The sequence below is a fragment of the Capricornis sumatraensis genome, chromosome 2, assembly GCF_032405125.1.
Source record: "Capricornis sumatraensis isolate serow.1 chromosome 2, serow.2, whole genome shotgun sequence".
Taxonomy (NCBI): domain Eukaryota; kingdom Metazoa; phylum Chordata; class Mammalia; order Artiodactyla; family Bovidae; genus Capricornis; species Capricornis sumatraensis.
The window spans coordinates 50505897-50523107 of NC_091070.1; the positions used below are offsets into that span (position 1 = coordinate 50505897).

At 39.0% G+C, this 17211-nt stretch overlaps 1 protein-coding gene across 2 annotated transcripts in view; it reads right to left on the reverse strand.

Annotated features, from left to right (window-relative positions):
* Positions 1 to 17211, reverse strand: part of ALDH1A2 (aldehyde dehydrogenase 1 family member A2) — a 115734-nt gene that overhangs the window by 58543 nt on the left and 39980 nt on the right. For both annotated transcript variants that reach the window (XM_068964158.1, XM_068964157.1), the window contains exon 2: positions 153 to 257. In XM_068964158.1, coding sequence (XP_068820259.1) covers positions 153 to 257 — 105 coding nt within the window. The remainder of the gene's footprint in view (positions 1 to 152; positions 258 to 17211) is intronic.

Genomic DNA, 17211 nt, shown 5'->3' on the forward strand with positions numbered 1-17211 from the left:
AATAAAGGAAGAAACATTTGCTTTCACACACACACACACACACAAAAGGTGATAAATGAACATCAGTGGTGATGTCTGGACAGCATAAGTTTAGTGTTTTGCTGTCTGAAGGTAGCTATTTCATAGCAGTTTTTCTTCTCAGATGAACATACCTTGTCTGCTTCTTGAACTTCACACACCTGTTCTCCTGTGGCTGGATTATAGACGGGGAACACTCTCCCACTCTCTGAGTTCTGCCACTCGTTGTTAATAAAAATCTAAGGGAACAGACAACAGAATGGACTCCATGAGGTAAGTGACAGAAAGTCAGTCAATGGTGCTGTATTATATGAAAGTACTATAGTAGTAATACTTGCTCTGCCAGTATTCTTGGGCTTCCCTGGTGACTCAGACGGTAAAGAATCCACCTGCAATGCGGGAGACCTGGGTTCACTCCCTGGGTTAGGAAAATCCCCTGGAGGAGGGCATGGTAACCCTCTCCAGTATTCTTGCCTGGAGAATCCCCATGGACAGAGGAGCCTGGCGGGCTACAGTCCATGGGGTTGCAGAGTTGGACACGACAGTAACTAAGCATAGCACAGCATACTTGCTGGTATATAACTAAAGTACAGAATTTGAAGAGTTACAAGAAAAGCTTGATCATTATGCAGTCTAGCCTCACCCCCAATTCAGAAATTTCCTTTGTGGTATTTTTACCTCAGTGTCATCCAAAGATTAAATACAATGCTTACCTTTAGTGAATCTGTCAATTACTGAGAGAGTCAAACAAGGAAGGAAGGAGAGTCTCACCTACATACAGAGCATATTCTGAAGCTGAGAAAGTATTTATTATAGTCTAAGCTCTGGCCAATATCCCAAAAGGGTAAATCATGGATCAAACTGTCAGCCTGAGCTACTAGTTTCTCTGTCAGAGGCCTTAAGTGACCTCACAGGGAAACCTGAATGGTGCTGGAACAAGCATTTGCCTAATTTATAGTCAGAACCAGAATACAGCAATGACTCTGACCAAACCAACTGGTGAGTTGAACAACTTACATGTGTAAACCCCAGTTAGATCACTTTCCTTTTGCTGGGTAGGCAAAGTAAAAAGGCCTATAACTTTCGAATTGGTCTCTCCAGGATTTTTCTTAAGAGCCTTGGTTTCTTTATATAGGAAATGAAGGTTATCTTAAAATGGCAAAGAGACTAATGGTTTAAGAAATCATGCAAGTCAATTTCTCAGGAGATTTGTAAGAGATGAGTTAAAGGAGGAGGGAAAATATGGGCAAAAACATTAAATTTTTATTGACATTAAAAAAATCCAAACTAATATTTTGGACTATGAAAGCTCAAAGAATACACAAAGATATTTTGCTCCATAAAATTTATGGCCCAACAACAAAAATTTCTGAATTTATGAACCATTTAGTAGCCAGTCAATTTAGAACAAACACAATGATAAGCTGATTTGCTACTGCTTGGCATTTTAATAATTACAGATGAGGCTAAAGAGTTGGACTGTGAAGAAGGCTAAGCGTCGAAGAATTGCTGCTTTTGAAGTGTGGTGTTGGAGAAGACTCTTGAGAGTCCCTTGGACTGCAAGGAGATCCAACCAGTCCATTCTGAAGGAGATCAACCCTGGGATTTCTCTGGAAGGAATGATGCTAAAGCTGAAACTCCATTACTTTGGCCATCTCATGAGAAGAGTTGACTCATTGGAAAAGACTCTGATGCTGGGAGGGATTGGGGGCAGGAGGAGAAGACGCAGACGACAGAGGATGAGATGGCTGGATGGCATCACTGACTCGATGGACGTGAGTCTGAGTGGACTCCGGGAGTTGGGGATGGACAGGGAGGCCTGGCGTGCTGCGATTCATGGGGTTGCAAAGAGTTAGACACGACTGAGCGACTGAACTGAACTGAAAGTGAGTGTATATCTACAATTTTAAACATTAAGTTCTAGGTTATATCAGATCTTTGCTCTTTCCTTGATTTGATAAAACAATGAGCCTGTGTTGAAGGAGTCTTATTTTACTGAAGGCTTTTTAAGATAAAAGGAGGGAAAAAATACCTTAAGCCTATAAACGCACTTAATACAAATGTACTGAGCACAAACACAATGATTTTGTAACAGTTTTTAAGTTTTTACTATGAATGTGTAAACATGCTTAATATGCTGTATTCATTTGTATAATGTATTTAATAAATGTAAGGTATTTCTAGACACAGGAGAGACAAGGATGATTAAGAGTTCCAGTCTTTCAAGGGTCAACAGTCCCTAGTAGTTTATTAAATACTCACAACAACCCTAAAGGCAGGATTTTATTATTTCAACTGAAGATGAAGACATTGAGAGAGGTTAACAGTCAGAAACAGCAGGTCATTTCCAGGGCTCTGGGTCTGTTGCTCTTCCCACTGTACCCTGGTTTCCAGACTTGCTCAGACCAAAGAAACACAACTATTTAATGGTTATAAGACTCTTTTCACTCCGTTTAACAAATTTCCTAACATTTTTCATTGAATCTGTATACCCCTTTGAAATGCAGTATGATCTTAAAGGTAACAAAAGAAAAACATTTATTAGAGGTTAGTTTCATTAAACATTCACTTCTAGACCTTATCAGGTTTAAGGGAGAATGGAATGGGTCGTGCCAATATTCTTTTTATTCACTATTTGACTAAAACTTCTTAACTCTTGATATATTATCAGGTCCAATTACAGTTTTTAAGCTTTACTGAACAGTTCTAAATGTATGTGGTGGTGGTGGTTTAGTCGCTCAGTCATGTCTGACCCCACGGACTATAGCCCACCAGGCTGCTCTGTCCATGGAATTCTCCAGGCAAGAATACTGGAGTGGGTTGCCATTTTCTCCTCCAGGGGATCTTCCTGACCCAGGGATGGAACCTGGGTCTCCTGCACTGCAGACACATTCTTTACTGACTGAGTCACCAGGGATGTGTGTAAAGACTGATATTCCATGACCTTCTATTGTTTCTTAGAGGTCTACCAAAGGTCAAACAGAAAACCCACTTATTTTTTAATAGAATAAAATTCATCCTCTTAATGTTATTTAAGCCCACGGATCATTTTCTCAGTATAAAATATAGTATGGGATCTTTTTTAAAAAATTAATTAATTCATTTTAATTGGAAGCTAGTTACTCTACAATATTGTGGTGGTTACTGCCATACATTGACATGAATCAGTCACGGGGGTACATGTGTTCCCCCGTCCCAAACCCCCCTCCCACCACTCTCCCCATCCCATCCCTCTGAGTTGTCCCAGTGCACCAGCTTTGAGTGCCCTGTTTCATGCATCAAACTTAAACTGGTCATCTATCTCACATATGGTAATATACATATTTCAACGTTATTCTTTTCCTATTTGGAACCAGTCTGTTGTTTCATGTCCAGTTCTAACTGTTGCTTCCTGACCTGCATACAGATTTCTCAAGAGGCAGGTCAGGTGGTCTAGTATTCCCATCTCTCTCAGAATTTTCCACAGTTTATTGTGATCCATACAGTCAAAGGCTTTGGCATAGTCAACAAAGCAGAAATAGATGTTTTTCTGGAACTCTCTTGCTTTTTCAATGATCCAGCAGATGTTGGCAATTTGATCTCTGGTTCCTCTGCCTTTTCCAAAACCAGCTTGAACATCTGAAAGTTCACAGTTCACGTACTGTTGAAGTCTGGCTTGGAGAATTTTGAGCATTACTTTACAAGCATGTGAAAGTGAAGTCACTCTGTCCTGTGTGACTCTTTGTGACCCCATGGACTTTCGCCCACCAGGCTCCTCTATCCATGAGATTCTCCAGCAAGAGTACTGGAGTGGGTGGCCATTTCCTTCTCCAACAATCATGTGAGATGAGTACAACTGTGCGGTAGTTTGAGCATTCTTTGGCATTGCCTTTCTTAGGGATTGGAATGAAAACTGACCTTTTCCAGTCCTGTGGCCACTGCCGAGTTTTCCAAATTTGCTGGAACAACAGACTGGTTCCAAATAGGAAAAGGAGTATGCCAAGGCTGTATATTGTCACTGTGCTTACTTAACTCACATGCAGAGTACGTCATGAGAAATGCTGGGCTGGATGAAGCACAAGCTGGAACCAATATTACCAGGAGAAATATCAATAATCTCAGATATGCAGATGACACCACCCCTATGACAGAAAGCGAGGAAGAACTCAAGAGCCTCTTGATGAGAGTGAAAGAGGAGAGTGAAAAAGTTGGCTTAAAGCTCAACATTCAGAAAACTAAGATCATGGCATCTGGTCCCACCACTTCATGGCAAATAGATGGAGAAACAGTGGAAACAGTGGCTGACTATTTTGGGGGGCTCCAAAATCACTGCAGATGGTGACTGCACCCAGGAAATTAAAGGATGCTTGCTCCTTGGAAGAAAGTTATGACCAACCTAGATAGCATATTAAAAAGCAGAGACATTACTTTGCCAACAAAGGTCCATCTAGTCAAGGCTATGTTTTTTCCAGTAGTCATGTATGGATGAGAGAGTTGGACTTTAAAGAAAGCTGAGCACCGAAGAATTGATGCTTTTGAACTGCGGTGTTGGAGAAGACTCTTGAGAGTCCCTTGGACTGCAAGGAGATCAAACCAGTCCATCCCAAAGGAAATCAGTCCTGTATGTTCATTGGAATGACTGATGCTGAAGCTGAAACTCCAATACTTTGGCCACCTGATGCGAAGAACTGACTCATTTGAAAAGACCCTGATGCTGGGAAAGATTGAAGGCGGGAGGAGAAGGGGACAACAGAGGATAAGATGGTTGGATGGCATCACTGACTCAATGGACATGAGTTTGAGCAAACTCCGGGAGTTGGTGATGGACAGTGAGGCCTGGCGTGCTGTGATTCATGGGGTCGCAAAGGGTCAGACATGACTGAGGGACTGAACCGAACTGAACTGAACTGAATGTTATTCTCTCAAATCATCCCACCCTCGCCTTCTCCCACAGAGTCCAAAAATCTGTTCTTTATATCTGTGTCTCTTTTGCTGTCTCACATATAGGGTCATCGTTATCATCTTTTTAAATTCCATATATATGCATTAATATACTGTGTTAGTGTTTTTTTCTCTGACTTACTTCACTCTGTATAATAGGCTCCAGTTTAGGCTCTGTATAATAGGCTCACTGCATAAGAACTGATTCAAAAGCGTTCTAATAGTTGAGTAATATTCTATTGTGTATATGTACCACCACTTTCTCTTTATTTAACTTATTTTTTTACTGAAGGATGATTGCTTTACAGAATTTGGTTTTCTGAAGTTTTTTTTTTCTGAGGTTTTCTGCAACCTCAACATGAATCACCCATAAGGTATACAAATATCCCCTCCCTTTTGAACCAACCTCCCAACTCCCTCCCCACCCCACCCCTCTAAGTTGATAGAAAGACCCTGTTTGAGTTTCCTGAGCCATACAGCAAATTCCCATTGGCTATCTATCTTACATATGGCAATGTAATTTTCCATGTTACTCTTTCCATACATCTCACCCTCTCCTCCCCTCTCCCCATGTCTGTAAGTCTATTCTCTGTGTCTGTTTCTCCACTGCTGACCTTTAAATAAGTTCTTCAGTACCATTCTTCCAGATTCCATATATATGTATTAGAATATGATATTTATCTTTCTCTTTCTGACTCACTTCACTCTGTATAATAGGTTCTAGGTCCATTCACCTCATCAGGACTGACTCAAACGCATTCCTTTTTATTCTGAGTAATATTCCATTGTGTATACGTACCACAATTTCTTTTATCCATTCACCTGTTGATGGACATCTAGGTTGCTTCCATGTTCTAGCTGTTGTGTAAATAGTGCTGCAGTGAACAATGGGATACATGTGTCTTTTTAAATTCTGGTTTCCTCAGGGTATATTATGCCTAGGAGTGAGATTGTTGGGTCATATGGTGGCTTTAGTCCTAGTTTTTTAAGGAATCTCCATACCATCTTCCATAATGGCTGTATCAATTTACATTCCCACCAACAGTGCAAGCATTCCTTTTTCTCCACACCCTCTCCAGCATTTATTGTTTGTAGATTTTTTGATGATGGCCATTCTGACTGGTGTGGGGTGATATCTCATTGCAGTTTTGATTTGCATTTAATAATGAGTGATGTTGAGCATCTTTTCATGTGTTTGTTAGCCATCTGTATGTCTTCTTTGGAGAAATGTTGGTTTAGGTCTTTTCCCCACTTTTTGATTGGGTTGTCTGTTTTTCTGGTATTGACTTGTATGAGCTGCTTGTATATTTTGGAAATTAATCCTTTGTCAGTTGTTTCATTTGCTATTATTTTCTCCCATTCTGAGGGTTGTCTTTTCACCTTGCTTATAGTTTCCTTTGCTGTACAAAAGCTTTTGAGTTTAATCAGGTCCCACTTGTTTACTTTTGTTTTTATTTTCATTACTCTAGGAGGTGGGTCATAGAGAATCTTGCTTTGGTTTATGTCATCTAGTGTTCTGCCTTTGTTTTCCTCTAAGAGTTTTATAGTTTCTGGTCTTACATTTAGGTCTTTAATCCATTTTGAGTTTATCTTTGTGTATGGTGTTAGGAAGTGTTCTAATTTCATTCTTTTACAGGTAGCTGTCCAGTTTTCCCAGCACCATTTATTGAAGAGGCTGTCTTTTCCCCACTGTATATTCTTGCCTCCTTTGTCAAAAATAAGGTACCCATTGGTGCAAGAGTTTATTTCTGGGCTTTCTATCTTGTTCCATTGGTCTATATTTCTGTCTTTGTTCCAGTACCATACAGTCTTGATGACTGTAGCTTTGTAGTATAATCTAAAGTCAGGAAGGTTGATTCCTCCACCTCTATTCATCTTTATCAAGACTGCTTTGGCTATTCAGGTCTTTTGTGTTTCTATATGAACTGTGAAATTTTTTGTTCTAGTTCTGTGAAAAATGCCATTGGTAATTTGATAGGGGTCACATTGAATCTGTAGATTGTATTTGATAGTATAATCATTTTCACAATATTGATTCTTCCTACCCAGGAACATGGACTCTCTCTCCATCTGTTTATGTCATCTTTGATTTCCTTCATCAGTATCTTATAATTTTCTGTGTACAGTTCTTTTGTCTCCTTAGGTAAGTTTATTCCTAGATATTTAATTATTTTTGTTGCAATGGTGAATGGGATTGATTCCTTAATTTCTTTTTCTGATTTTTCATTGTTAGTATATTGAAATGCAAGTGATTTCTGTGTATTGATTTTGTATCCTGCAACTTTGCTAACTGATTAGCTCTATTAATTTTCTGATACTATTTTTAGGGTTTTCTATGTACAGTATCATGTCATCTGCAAACAGTGAGAGTTTTACTTCTTATTTTCCAACTTCTTCTTTTCTTTTTCTTCTCTGATTGCTGTAGCTAGGACTTCCAGAATGATGTTGAATACTAGTGGTGAAAGTGGACACCCTTGTCTTGTTCCTGATCTTAGGGGGAATGCTTTCAGTTTTTTCACCATTGAGAATAATGCTTGCTGTAGGCTTATCATATATGGTCTTTACTATGTTGAGGTATGTTTCTTCTATGCCCATTTTTTTAAAAGAATTTTTATCATAAATGGGTGCTGAATTTTGTCAAAGGCTTTTTCTGCATCTATTGAGATTATCATATGATTTTTATCTTTCATATCTTTTAATATGTATATCACATTGATTTGTCTATATTGAAGAATCCTTGCATTCCTGGAATAAACCCAACTTAATCAAGGTGTATGAGCTTTTCAATGTATTGCTGAATTCTGTTTGCTAAAATTTTGTTGAGGATTTTTGCATCCTTGGTCTGTAGTTTTCTTTTTTTGTGTTGTCTTTGTCTGGTTTTGGTATCAAGGTGATGGTGGCCTCACAGCATGAGTTTGCAAGTGTTCCTTCCTCTTCAATTTTTTGAAAGAGTTTTAAAAGGACAGGCATTAGCTCTTCTCTAAATGTCTGATAGAATTCTGCGAAGCCATCTGGTCCTGGGCTTTTGTTTTTTGGGAGATTTTTTTAATCACAGCATCAATTTCAGTGCTTGTTATTGGGCTGTTCATGATTTCTATTTCTTCTTGGTTCAGTCTTGGAAGATTGAACTTTTCTAGGAATCTGTCCATTTCTTCCAGGTTACCCATTTTATTGCTATACAGTTGTTCATAACAGTCTCTTATAATCCTTTGTAGTTCTGCGTTGTCTGTTGTAACCTCTCCTTTTTAATTTCTAATTTTGTTCATTTGATTCTTTTTTTTTTGATGACTCTAGCTAAAGGTTTGTCAATTTTGTTTACCTTTTGAAAGAATCAGCTTTTAGCTTTATTAATCTTTACTACTGTTTCTATCATTTCTTTTTCATTTATTTCTGCTCAGATCTTTATGATTTTTCTCCTTCTACTAACTTTGGAGGTTTTTGTTCTTCTTTTTCCAGTTGTTCCGGTGTACAGTTAGGCTGCCTATTTGTATTTCTCTTGTTTCTTGGGTGGGACTGCACTGCTGTAAACTCCCTCTTAGGACTGCTTCTGCTACTACATCCCATAGGTTTTGAGCTGTTGTGTTTTCATTGTCATTTGTTTCTAAAAATTTTTTATTTCCTTTTTGATTTCTTCACTAACCTGTTGGTTATTTAAAAACGTGTTGTTTAATCTCCACGTGTTTGTGTTTCTTACAGTTTTTTTCTTATAACTGATATCATAGCATTGTGGTCAGAGAAGATGCTTGATACGATTTCAATTTTCTTAAATTTACTGAGGTTTGATTTGTGACCCAAGATGTGGTCTATTCTGGAGAATCCTTTATGTGCACTTGAGAAGAAGGTGTAGTCTTCTGCATTTGGATGGAATGTTCTGAAGATATCAATAAGATCCATCTCATCTAATGTATCATTTAAGACTTGTGTTTTCTCACTAATTTTCTGTTTTGATGATCTGTCCATTGGTGTGACTAGGATGTTAAAGTCTCCTACTATTATTGTGTTACTGTCAGTTTCTCCTTTTATGCCTATTAGTTGTCTTATGTATTGAGGTGCTCCTATGTTGGGTGCATAGATATTTACAATTGTTATGTCTTCCTCTTGGATTGATACCTTGATCATTATGTTGTGTGCTTCCTTATCTCTTGTAATCTTTAAGATCTATTTTATCTGATCTGAGGGTTGCTACTCCAGCTTTCTTTTGCTTCCCATTTTCATGGAATATGTTTTTCCATCCTCTCACTTCCATATGTCTATATGTGTCTTGAGGTCTGAAGTGGGTTTCTTGTAGACAGCATATATATGGGTCTTGTTTTTGTAACCATTCAGTCAGTCTGTGTCTTTTGGTTGGAGCATTTAATCCGTTTACATTTAAAGTAATTATTGACATATATGCTCCTGTTGCCATTTTCTTAATTGTTTGGGGTTGATTCTGTAGATCTTTTTTCTTCTTTTGTATTTCTTGACTATAGAAGTCTCTTTAACATTTATTATAAAATTGGTTTGGTGGTACCGAATTCTCTTAACTTTTGCTTGTCTGAAAAGCTTTTGATTTCCCCATCAATTTTGAATGAGATCCTTGCTGGATACAGTAATCTTGGTTGTAGAATTTTCCCTTTCAGTACCTTAAATATATCCTGCCATTCCCTTCTGGCCTGCAGAGTTTCTGCTGAAAGATCAGCTGTTAAGCACATGGGGTTTCCCTTGTATGTTGTCACTTCTTTGCTGCTCTTACTATTCTTTCTTTGTGTTTAATCTTTGTTAGTTTGATTAGTATGTGTCTTGGCATGTTTCTCCTTGGGTTTATCCTGTATGGGACTCTTTGTGCCTCTTGGACTTGACTATTTCCTTTTCCATGTTGGGGAAATTTTCAATTATAATCTCTTCAAAAATTTTCTCATACCCTTTCTTTTTCTCTTCTTCTTCTAGGACCCCTATAATTCGAATGTTGGTGCATTTGATATTGTCCCAGAGGTCTCTGAGACTATCCTCAGTTCTTTTCATTCTTTTTACTTTTTTCTGCTCTTCAGAAGTTATTTCCACCATTTTATCTTCCAGTTCACTGATTCGTTCTACTGGTTCAGCTATTCTGTTATTGATTCCTTCTAGAGTATTTTTAATTTCAGTAACTGTGTTGTTTGTCTCTGTAGGTTTATTCTTAAATTCTTCTAAGTCTTTTTAAAATGATTCTTGCATTTTCTCCATTTTGTTTTCAAGGTTTTTGATCGTCTTTACTCACTTTTCTGAATTCTTTTTCAGGTAGCTTGCCTCTTTCCTCTTCATTTATTTGGGCTTCTGTGTTTCTAGTTTGTTCCTTCATTTATGTAGTATTTCTCTGCCTTTTCATCATTATTTTCTTAACTTATTGTGTTTGAGGTCTCCATTTCCCAGGCTTCAAGGTTGAATTCTTTCTTCCTTTTGGTTTCTGCCCTCCTAAGGTTGGTCCAGTGCTTTGTGTAAGCTTCTTACAGGGTGAGATTTGTGTTGAGTTTTTGTTTGTTTGTTTTTCCTCTGATGCGCAAGGCTGAGTGAGGTGATAATCCTGTCTGCTGATGACTGGGTTCATATTTTTGTTTTGTTTGTTGTTTAGATGAGGCGTCCTGCTCAGGATTGGGTGATGCCAGATTTTGTATTCAAGTGGTTTCCTTTGTGTGAGTTCTCATTAATTGATACTCCCTACGGTTAGTTCTCTGGTAATCTAGGGTCAGTGATTCCACTCCAAAGGCTCAGGGCTTGATCTCTGGTCAGGAATGAAGATTCCACAAGTGGTTTGTTGTGGCATTAAGTAAGATTAAAATAAATACCCAAAAATGAGAAACCAAAGATGAACCCCAGACAAATGGCAGTTACAAAATAAGGCACATAATAATTAAAATAATGGAATATATACATATCACCCATGAACAACGTCAAAACAGTCCAACAAAAATAAAGTACAGTAGACTGACCTGGCAAAAAAAGGAAGTCAAAAAATATGTGGAGTTTTCCTTTTTTTTCTTTTCTCTTTTTGAATTTCAGTTTTTAATTTTTAAACCTATTATTTTTTCTACATTTATTCCTTTGTTTTTCCTACTATTCTTTTCCCCTTGTAGTTAATCTTTAATAAATCTTAATATATATATAATCTTTAATGTATATAAATCTTAATGTATATAAATTCTAATGTATAGAAATAAAAAAATTATATTTACTAGTTAAGAACAAAACTAACTAAAGCAAAACTGGAAAACAAAGCTAAAGCAAGGTGCCAAGTGGGGAATAAAGCAATGAAAACAAAACTAACAAATATGTTGGGAAGAAGGAAAAGAAAGAAAGAATAGATATGCAAAGTTAAATAGAGGTAGATAAAGATTTATATAAACTGAAGATTAACTGCAAGGGGAAAAGAACAGTAGGAAGGGCAAACAAAGGAATAAATATAGAAAAAATATAATAGGCTTTAAAAATTAAGATTATAAAAAAGAAAATAAGAAAAAAAGAAGTAAAAAGGAAAAAGAAAAAGGAAAATGTCACAGAATCGCAAAAGCCCAACATAGAGGCAGAAGTTCATAACAACAATAAAAAGTGTGACTGAATATACATATATACACCTATAAGCAAAATCAAAACGGTCCAACAAAAATAAATTACAATAGGTTGACCCAGCGAACGAAGGAAACCAAAAATTATATATCTACCAGAACAAAACTAACTTAAAGTTCAAGTTCAGTTGCTCAGTCGTGTCCGACTCTTTGCAACCCCTGAATCGCAGCACGCCAGGCCTCCCTGTCCATCACCAACTCCCGGAGTTCACTCAAACTCATGTCCATTGAGTTGGTGGTGCCATCCAGCCATCTCATCCTCTGTCATCCCCTTCTCCTCTTGCCCCCAATCCCTCCCAGCATCAGAGTCTTTTTCAGTGAGTCAACTCTTCACATGAGGTGGCCAAAGTACTGGAGTTTCAGCTTTAGCATCATTCCTTCCAAAGAACACCCAGGACTGATCTCCTTTAGAATGGACTGGTTGAATCTCCTTGTAGTCCAAGGGACTCTCAAGAGTCTTCTCCAACACCACAGTTCAAAAGCATCAATTCTCTGGTGCTCACCTTTCTTCACAGTCCTACTCTCACATCCATACATGACCACTGGAAAAACCATAGCCTTGACTAGACGGACCTTTGTTGGCAAACTAATGTCTCTGCTTTTGAATATGCTATCTAGGTTGGTCATAACTTTCCTTCCAAGGAGTAAGCATCTTTTAATTTCATGGCTTCAATCACCATCTGCAGTGATTTGGGAGCCCAAAAAAATAAAGTCTGACACTGTTTCCACTGTTTCCCCATCTATTTCCCATGAAGTGATGGGACCAGATGCCATGATCTTCATTTTCTGAATCTTGAGCTTTAAGCCAACTTTTTCACTCTCCTCTTTCATCAAGAGGCTTTTTAGTTCCTCTTCACTTTCTTCCATAAAGGTGGTGTCATCTGCATATCTGAGGTGATTGATATTTCTCCTGGCAGTCTTGATTCCAGCTTGTGCTTCTTCCAGCCCAGTGTTTCTCATGATGTATTCTGCATAGAAGTTAAGTAAGCAGGGTGACAATATACAGCCTTGACGTACTCTTTTTCCTGTCTGGAACCAGTCTGTTGTTCCATGTCCAGTTCTAACTGTTGCTTCCTGACCTGCATATAGGTTTCTCAAGAGGCAGGTCAGGTGGTCTGGTATTCCCATCTCTTTCAGAATTTTCCACAGTTTATTGTGATCCACACAGTCAAAGGCTAACTAACTAAAGCACAAACTGGAAAACAAAACTAAAGCAAGGTACTAACTAGGGAAGAAAGCAATGAAAATAAAGCTAACAAATATGTTAAGAGGAAAGGAAAGAAAGAAAGAACAGATATGCAAAGTTAATAGAGATAAAGAAGATTTATATACACTAAAGATTAACTGCAAAGGGAAAAAGAATAGTAGGAAAAACAAAGGAATAAATGTAGAAAAAATAATAGGTTTAAAAATTAAAAACTGAAATTAAAAAAGAGAAAAGAAAAAAAAAAAAAAAACTCCAGAGAACTGCAAAAGCCCCAAAGCCCAGAGGTTTAGAACAACTCTTAAAAATGTGACTAAGGGGAAAAAAAAAAGCTCAAAAGCTTAACTATATTTCACAGTGCCAATAAAATCGACAACTACAACAGAGGGGGTAAGAAAAAGGAAAAGAAAAATCCAAAAGCAGCTACAGAACAAGTCAAAACATAAGAATAACAAATGTTTTTATTGAGTCACTGCTGTCAGGGTCCTTTCCCTCTCTGGGAGTCACAGTCCACCTCACCTTCCTAACATGTCCTCCAACACTGTGCGGACCTCTGGATCTGCTGTGGGGGCAGCTCAGATTCTAATCTGGTCCTACTTCTCTGTGTTCTTGCCTCCAACGGCCACAGCTACCAGAACTAGTGTGTTTTCTTTTGTGGAAGCTCTCAATGACCTTTTATATATTCCATAGACAGAGTCTGCCTAGTTGATCATGTCGATTTAATCTACAGCTTGTATAGCTGGTGGAAAGGTTTGGGGTCTTCTTCCTTAGACACACTGCCCCTGGGTTTCAATTGTGGTTTTATTTCCAGCCCTGCATGTGGGTCGTCCACTGGGGTTTGCTCGCTGCCCTGGAGGACTGGGGTTTGCCCCTGTGAGAGACAGGTGTGGAGGTGGTGCAGCTGCTTGGGTTGCAGGGGTTCTGGCAGCACCAGGTACTCAGGGGAGTTGGCAGCTAGGGCAGCAGGATATATATTGCTCTGTAAGTGTATGGCCACCAATACTGGCCCATACGCTCCAGTATTCTTGCCTGGACAACCCCCCATCCCGACAGAGAAGCCTGGCAAGCCACAGTCTACAGGGTTGTAAAGAATCGGACACTACTGAAGCAACCCTGCACGCACAGGCACAAGACTTTTTTGTCTGTGGCAGCTCTGCCCCAGTGAAGAGTTGAGTGTGAGGGTGGTGCAGCTGCTTGGCTTGCCAGGACCCTGGCAGCACAAGTGTGCAGGGACATGGACTGCCTCCATCACAGAGTTATGGCCCTATCAGTCTTTTTTCCAGCCTCTTGTAGCTGGTGATCAGAAGGCCTCTTTGGCCAGTCTATCTCCATAGCTCTGCTGTTGAGACACTTAGAGGGCTCCCTTGCCTGGGGTCCTTCTCTGTTGTTTGGCACATCAGGCACATAGAGGGGCCCCCCTTGTCTGGGGTCGTACTCTGTAAATCGGCACATCAGGCACATAAAAGGGCACCCTGGATGGGGTCCTACTCTGTAGTTCAGTGCGTCAGGCGTTTATTTGATGGGCCAGCCTCTCTATTGTTCAGCTACCCACACTGGTGTGTGGAGAGAGAGGCTATGGTGATGGCTCTGCCCCCTTGTGACTCAGCAATATCACCTTGCTTCCTCTATGGCTGCTGGGCTTTCCTCCACAGGCATTTGCCAGCACAGTCTCCTTCCTCACATCCCCTTGATCTGTCTCTCCACAGTCAACAGCAGCCCTCACCCTGGGATTGCTCCAGTCCCCAAACTCCAGCTCCCAGCCACCACTGCAGCCTCCAGGGTACCTGCATCTCTGTCCAGGGTATGTATGGCTGTGGCAAGGACTGTCTGATTCTCATTCCATTCAGGCTGCCACAGATAAGCTGTTTCAGCCTTAAATGTTTCTCCTCTGACTCAGTTACCCCGATGTGGGGATCGACCCCTGCTTCAGGTCCAGTCCTAATAACACTCCTGTTTTTCCCCCTAGTTCCTTCATCCTGCCGAGTTTTGTGTGGTTCTATATATTATTTTCCACTGGTCAGGTACTCCTGTCCACTCTCAGCTGATGTTCTGCAGGCGCTTCTGTGTCTGAAGGTGTATTCCTGATGTATCCATGAAGAGAGATGTACTCCACATCCACCGACTCCTCCGCCATCTTGTTCTCTCCTGTACCACAGCTTTCTTATCCATTCATCTGCCGTTGGACATCTAGGCTGCTTCCATGTCCTAGCTATTGTAAACAGTGCTGCAATGAACACTGGGGTACACGTGTCTCTTTCAATTCTGGTTTCCTCGGTGTGTATGCCCAGCAGTGGGATTGCTGGGTCATATGGCAGTTCTATTTCCAGTTTTTTAAGGAATCTCCACACTGTTCTCCATAGTGGCTGTAGTAGTTTGCATTCCCACCAACAGTGTAAGAGGGTTCCCTTTTCTCCACACCCTCTCCAGCATTTATTGTTTTAAAATACAATATGGGATCTTAACAAGCTTTTTCTATATCTTGCAAATTTCTTCATTCTAGGAAATATTTCATCATCACTCATCAATTATTTCCAACTATGCCAAAAAACTTAAAATAATAAGGAAACAAAAAACTTTATGAAACTATCTAGAAATGACTAAATAAACATAGCAGCAGCAGGAGGAGAAGGGGACAACAGAGGATGGGATGGACAGATGGCATCACCGACTCAACGGACATAAGTTTGAGCAAGCTCCGGGAGATGGTGAAGGACAGGGAAGCCTGGCGTGCTACAGTCCATGGGGTCACAAAGAGTCGGACACGACTGAGCAACAGAACAATTCCACCATCCTTTGGTTTCATTAATGCATTATTCAAAGTAATGCATTATTATGTCTCAAAAGGATGTAAGTAAAAGAAGTATGTGACACCAGCTTTGTCATATCCCTTTTTCCTTTCATTGAACATAGTTAAGAATTCAGAATTTTTCATTTCTGTTCATTATGAGAAAAAGAAGAAATCTAATAGAAAAAGACATTTCATAACTGCTAGATGAGTCAGCAGCTGAAAGCAAAGAGACAGAAACACCAGAGACACTGTTGATGAGGGTGAAATTGACTGTATAAACAAAAATCTTGGACTATGAGCCCTTACGATAAGTAAATGCACTTTCTCCAAATTAATAATCAGAGAGCAAATAAGATAATTATAAAAAAGGAAATGTGATAGTCTAACCTACCTAGCTATTCAATAGGAAGGACTTAGTAATTTAAAACCATCCTGTTTTGATTTTTAAAAAGGTAAGAATTCTTTTATCTTTTACGATATTTGTGGGCAAAAATTTAGTTGATATGATTCATAAATGGACAAATGCTAAAAGTATGTGTATATACAAAGGTGACTGAGAAGGACAAATATTATGTAGAAATAAGAAGTTCATTGGAATGATCAATCTAATTTACATTTATAAACTAAAATGAAAATCTTTTAGTAATTATGGAACAAAAATGGCCATGCTCTTTTCTACCAAATTAGGAGCCTTCAAACTTTTCAATAGTATTACATTATGATAAGGCAAATGCAAGAAGAACCAGAACAATAAGATATAACCTATTAGAAATGTGTTTAAATATGCAATCAGTATTTATGACATACATGTTTCCAGTTTCAAACATGATGGCTGATGAGCAGATGTATATGTGTTCAGTCACTCATTCATGTCCAACTCTTTGCAAACTCATGGACTATAGCCCGCCAGGCTCCTCTGTCCAAGGAATTTTTCAGGCAAGAATATTGAAGTGCATTGCCACTTCCTGTTTCCGGGATCTTCTCAACACAGAGATCAAACCCACGTCTCCTGCATTGGCAGGCGGATTCTTTACCACTATGCCACCTGGGTAGTTGCATTCAAAGGCCATTGCTCATTTCATGTACATATATGTCCAATACCAGGAAAATACGGAAGAAACATTGGTTTGGTTTTGTTCAAATTCTTTTTCTATTGCTTTCACTATCTCTGTACTTTCACTTTTCTAAATTTTTCATAAAATAACTTAAAGTTTTAAAATTATAAAGCCTCCACTGGACCCAGATGGTAAATATGATGACTATTTTTCCTGGTATACTAAAAGTTAAAATATTTGATATTCTTACTATGCTGTTATTTTTATAGACCGAGCTTCCCTGGTGGCTCAGACAGTAAAGAATCTGCCTGCAATACAGGAAACCTGGGTTCGAACCCTGGGTTGGGAAGATGCCCTGGAGAAGAGAATGGCAACCCATTCTAGTAATCTTGCCTGGAGAATTCAATGGACAAAGGAGACTGCCAGGCTCCAGTCCATGGGGTCACAAAGAGTCGGACATGACTGAGTGATTAACACTTTCACTTTTTTTCAGTCTTATGACAAAAAACAAAGGAAAACAAATTCCTCCAAAATACTTGAAGGTTTTCAGATTTTCTAAGCATTTTCAAAAAGTTTGGAATGCTGTCTAAAGTGTTCGCCTCTAATCAAGGCTCCCTGAAGAAATACTGTATCTCGAGGCTGTAGAGA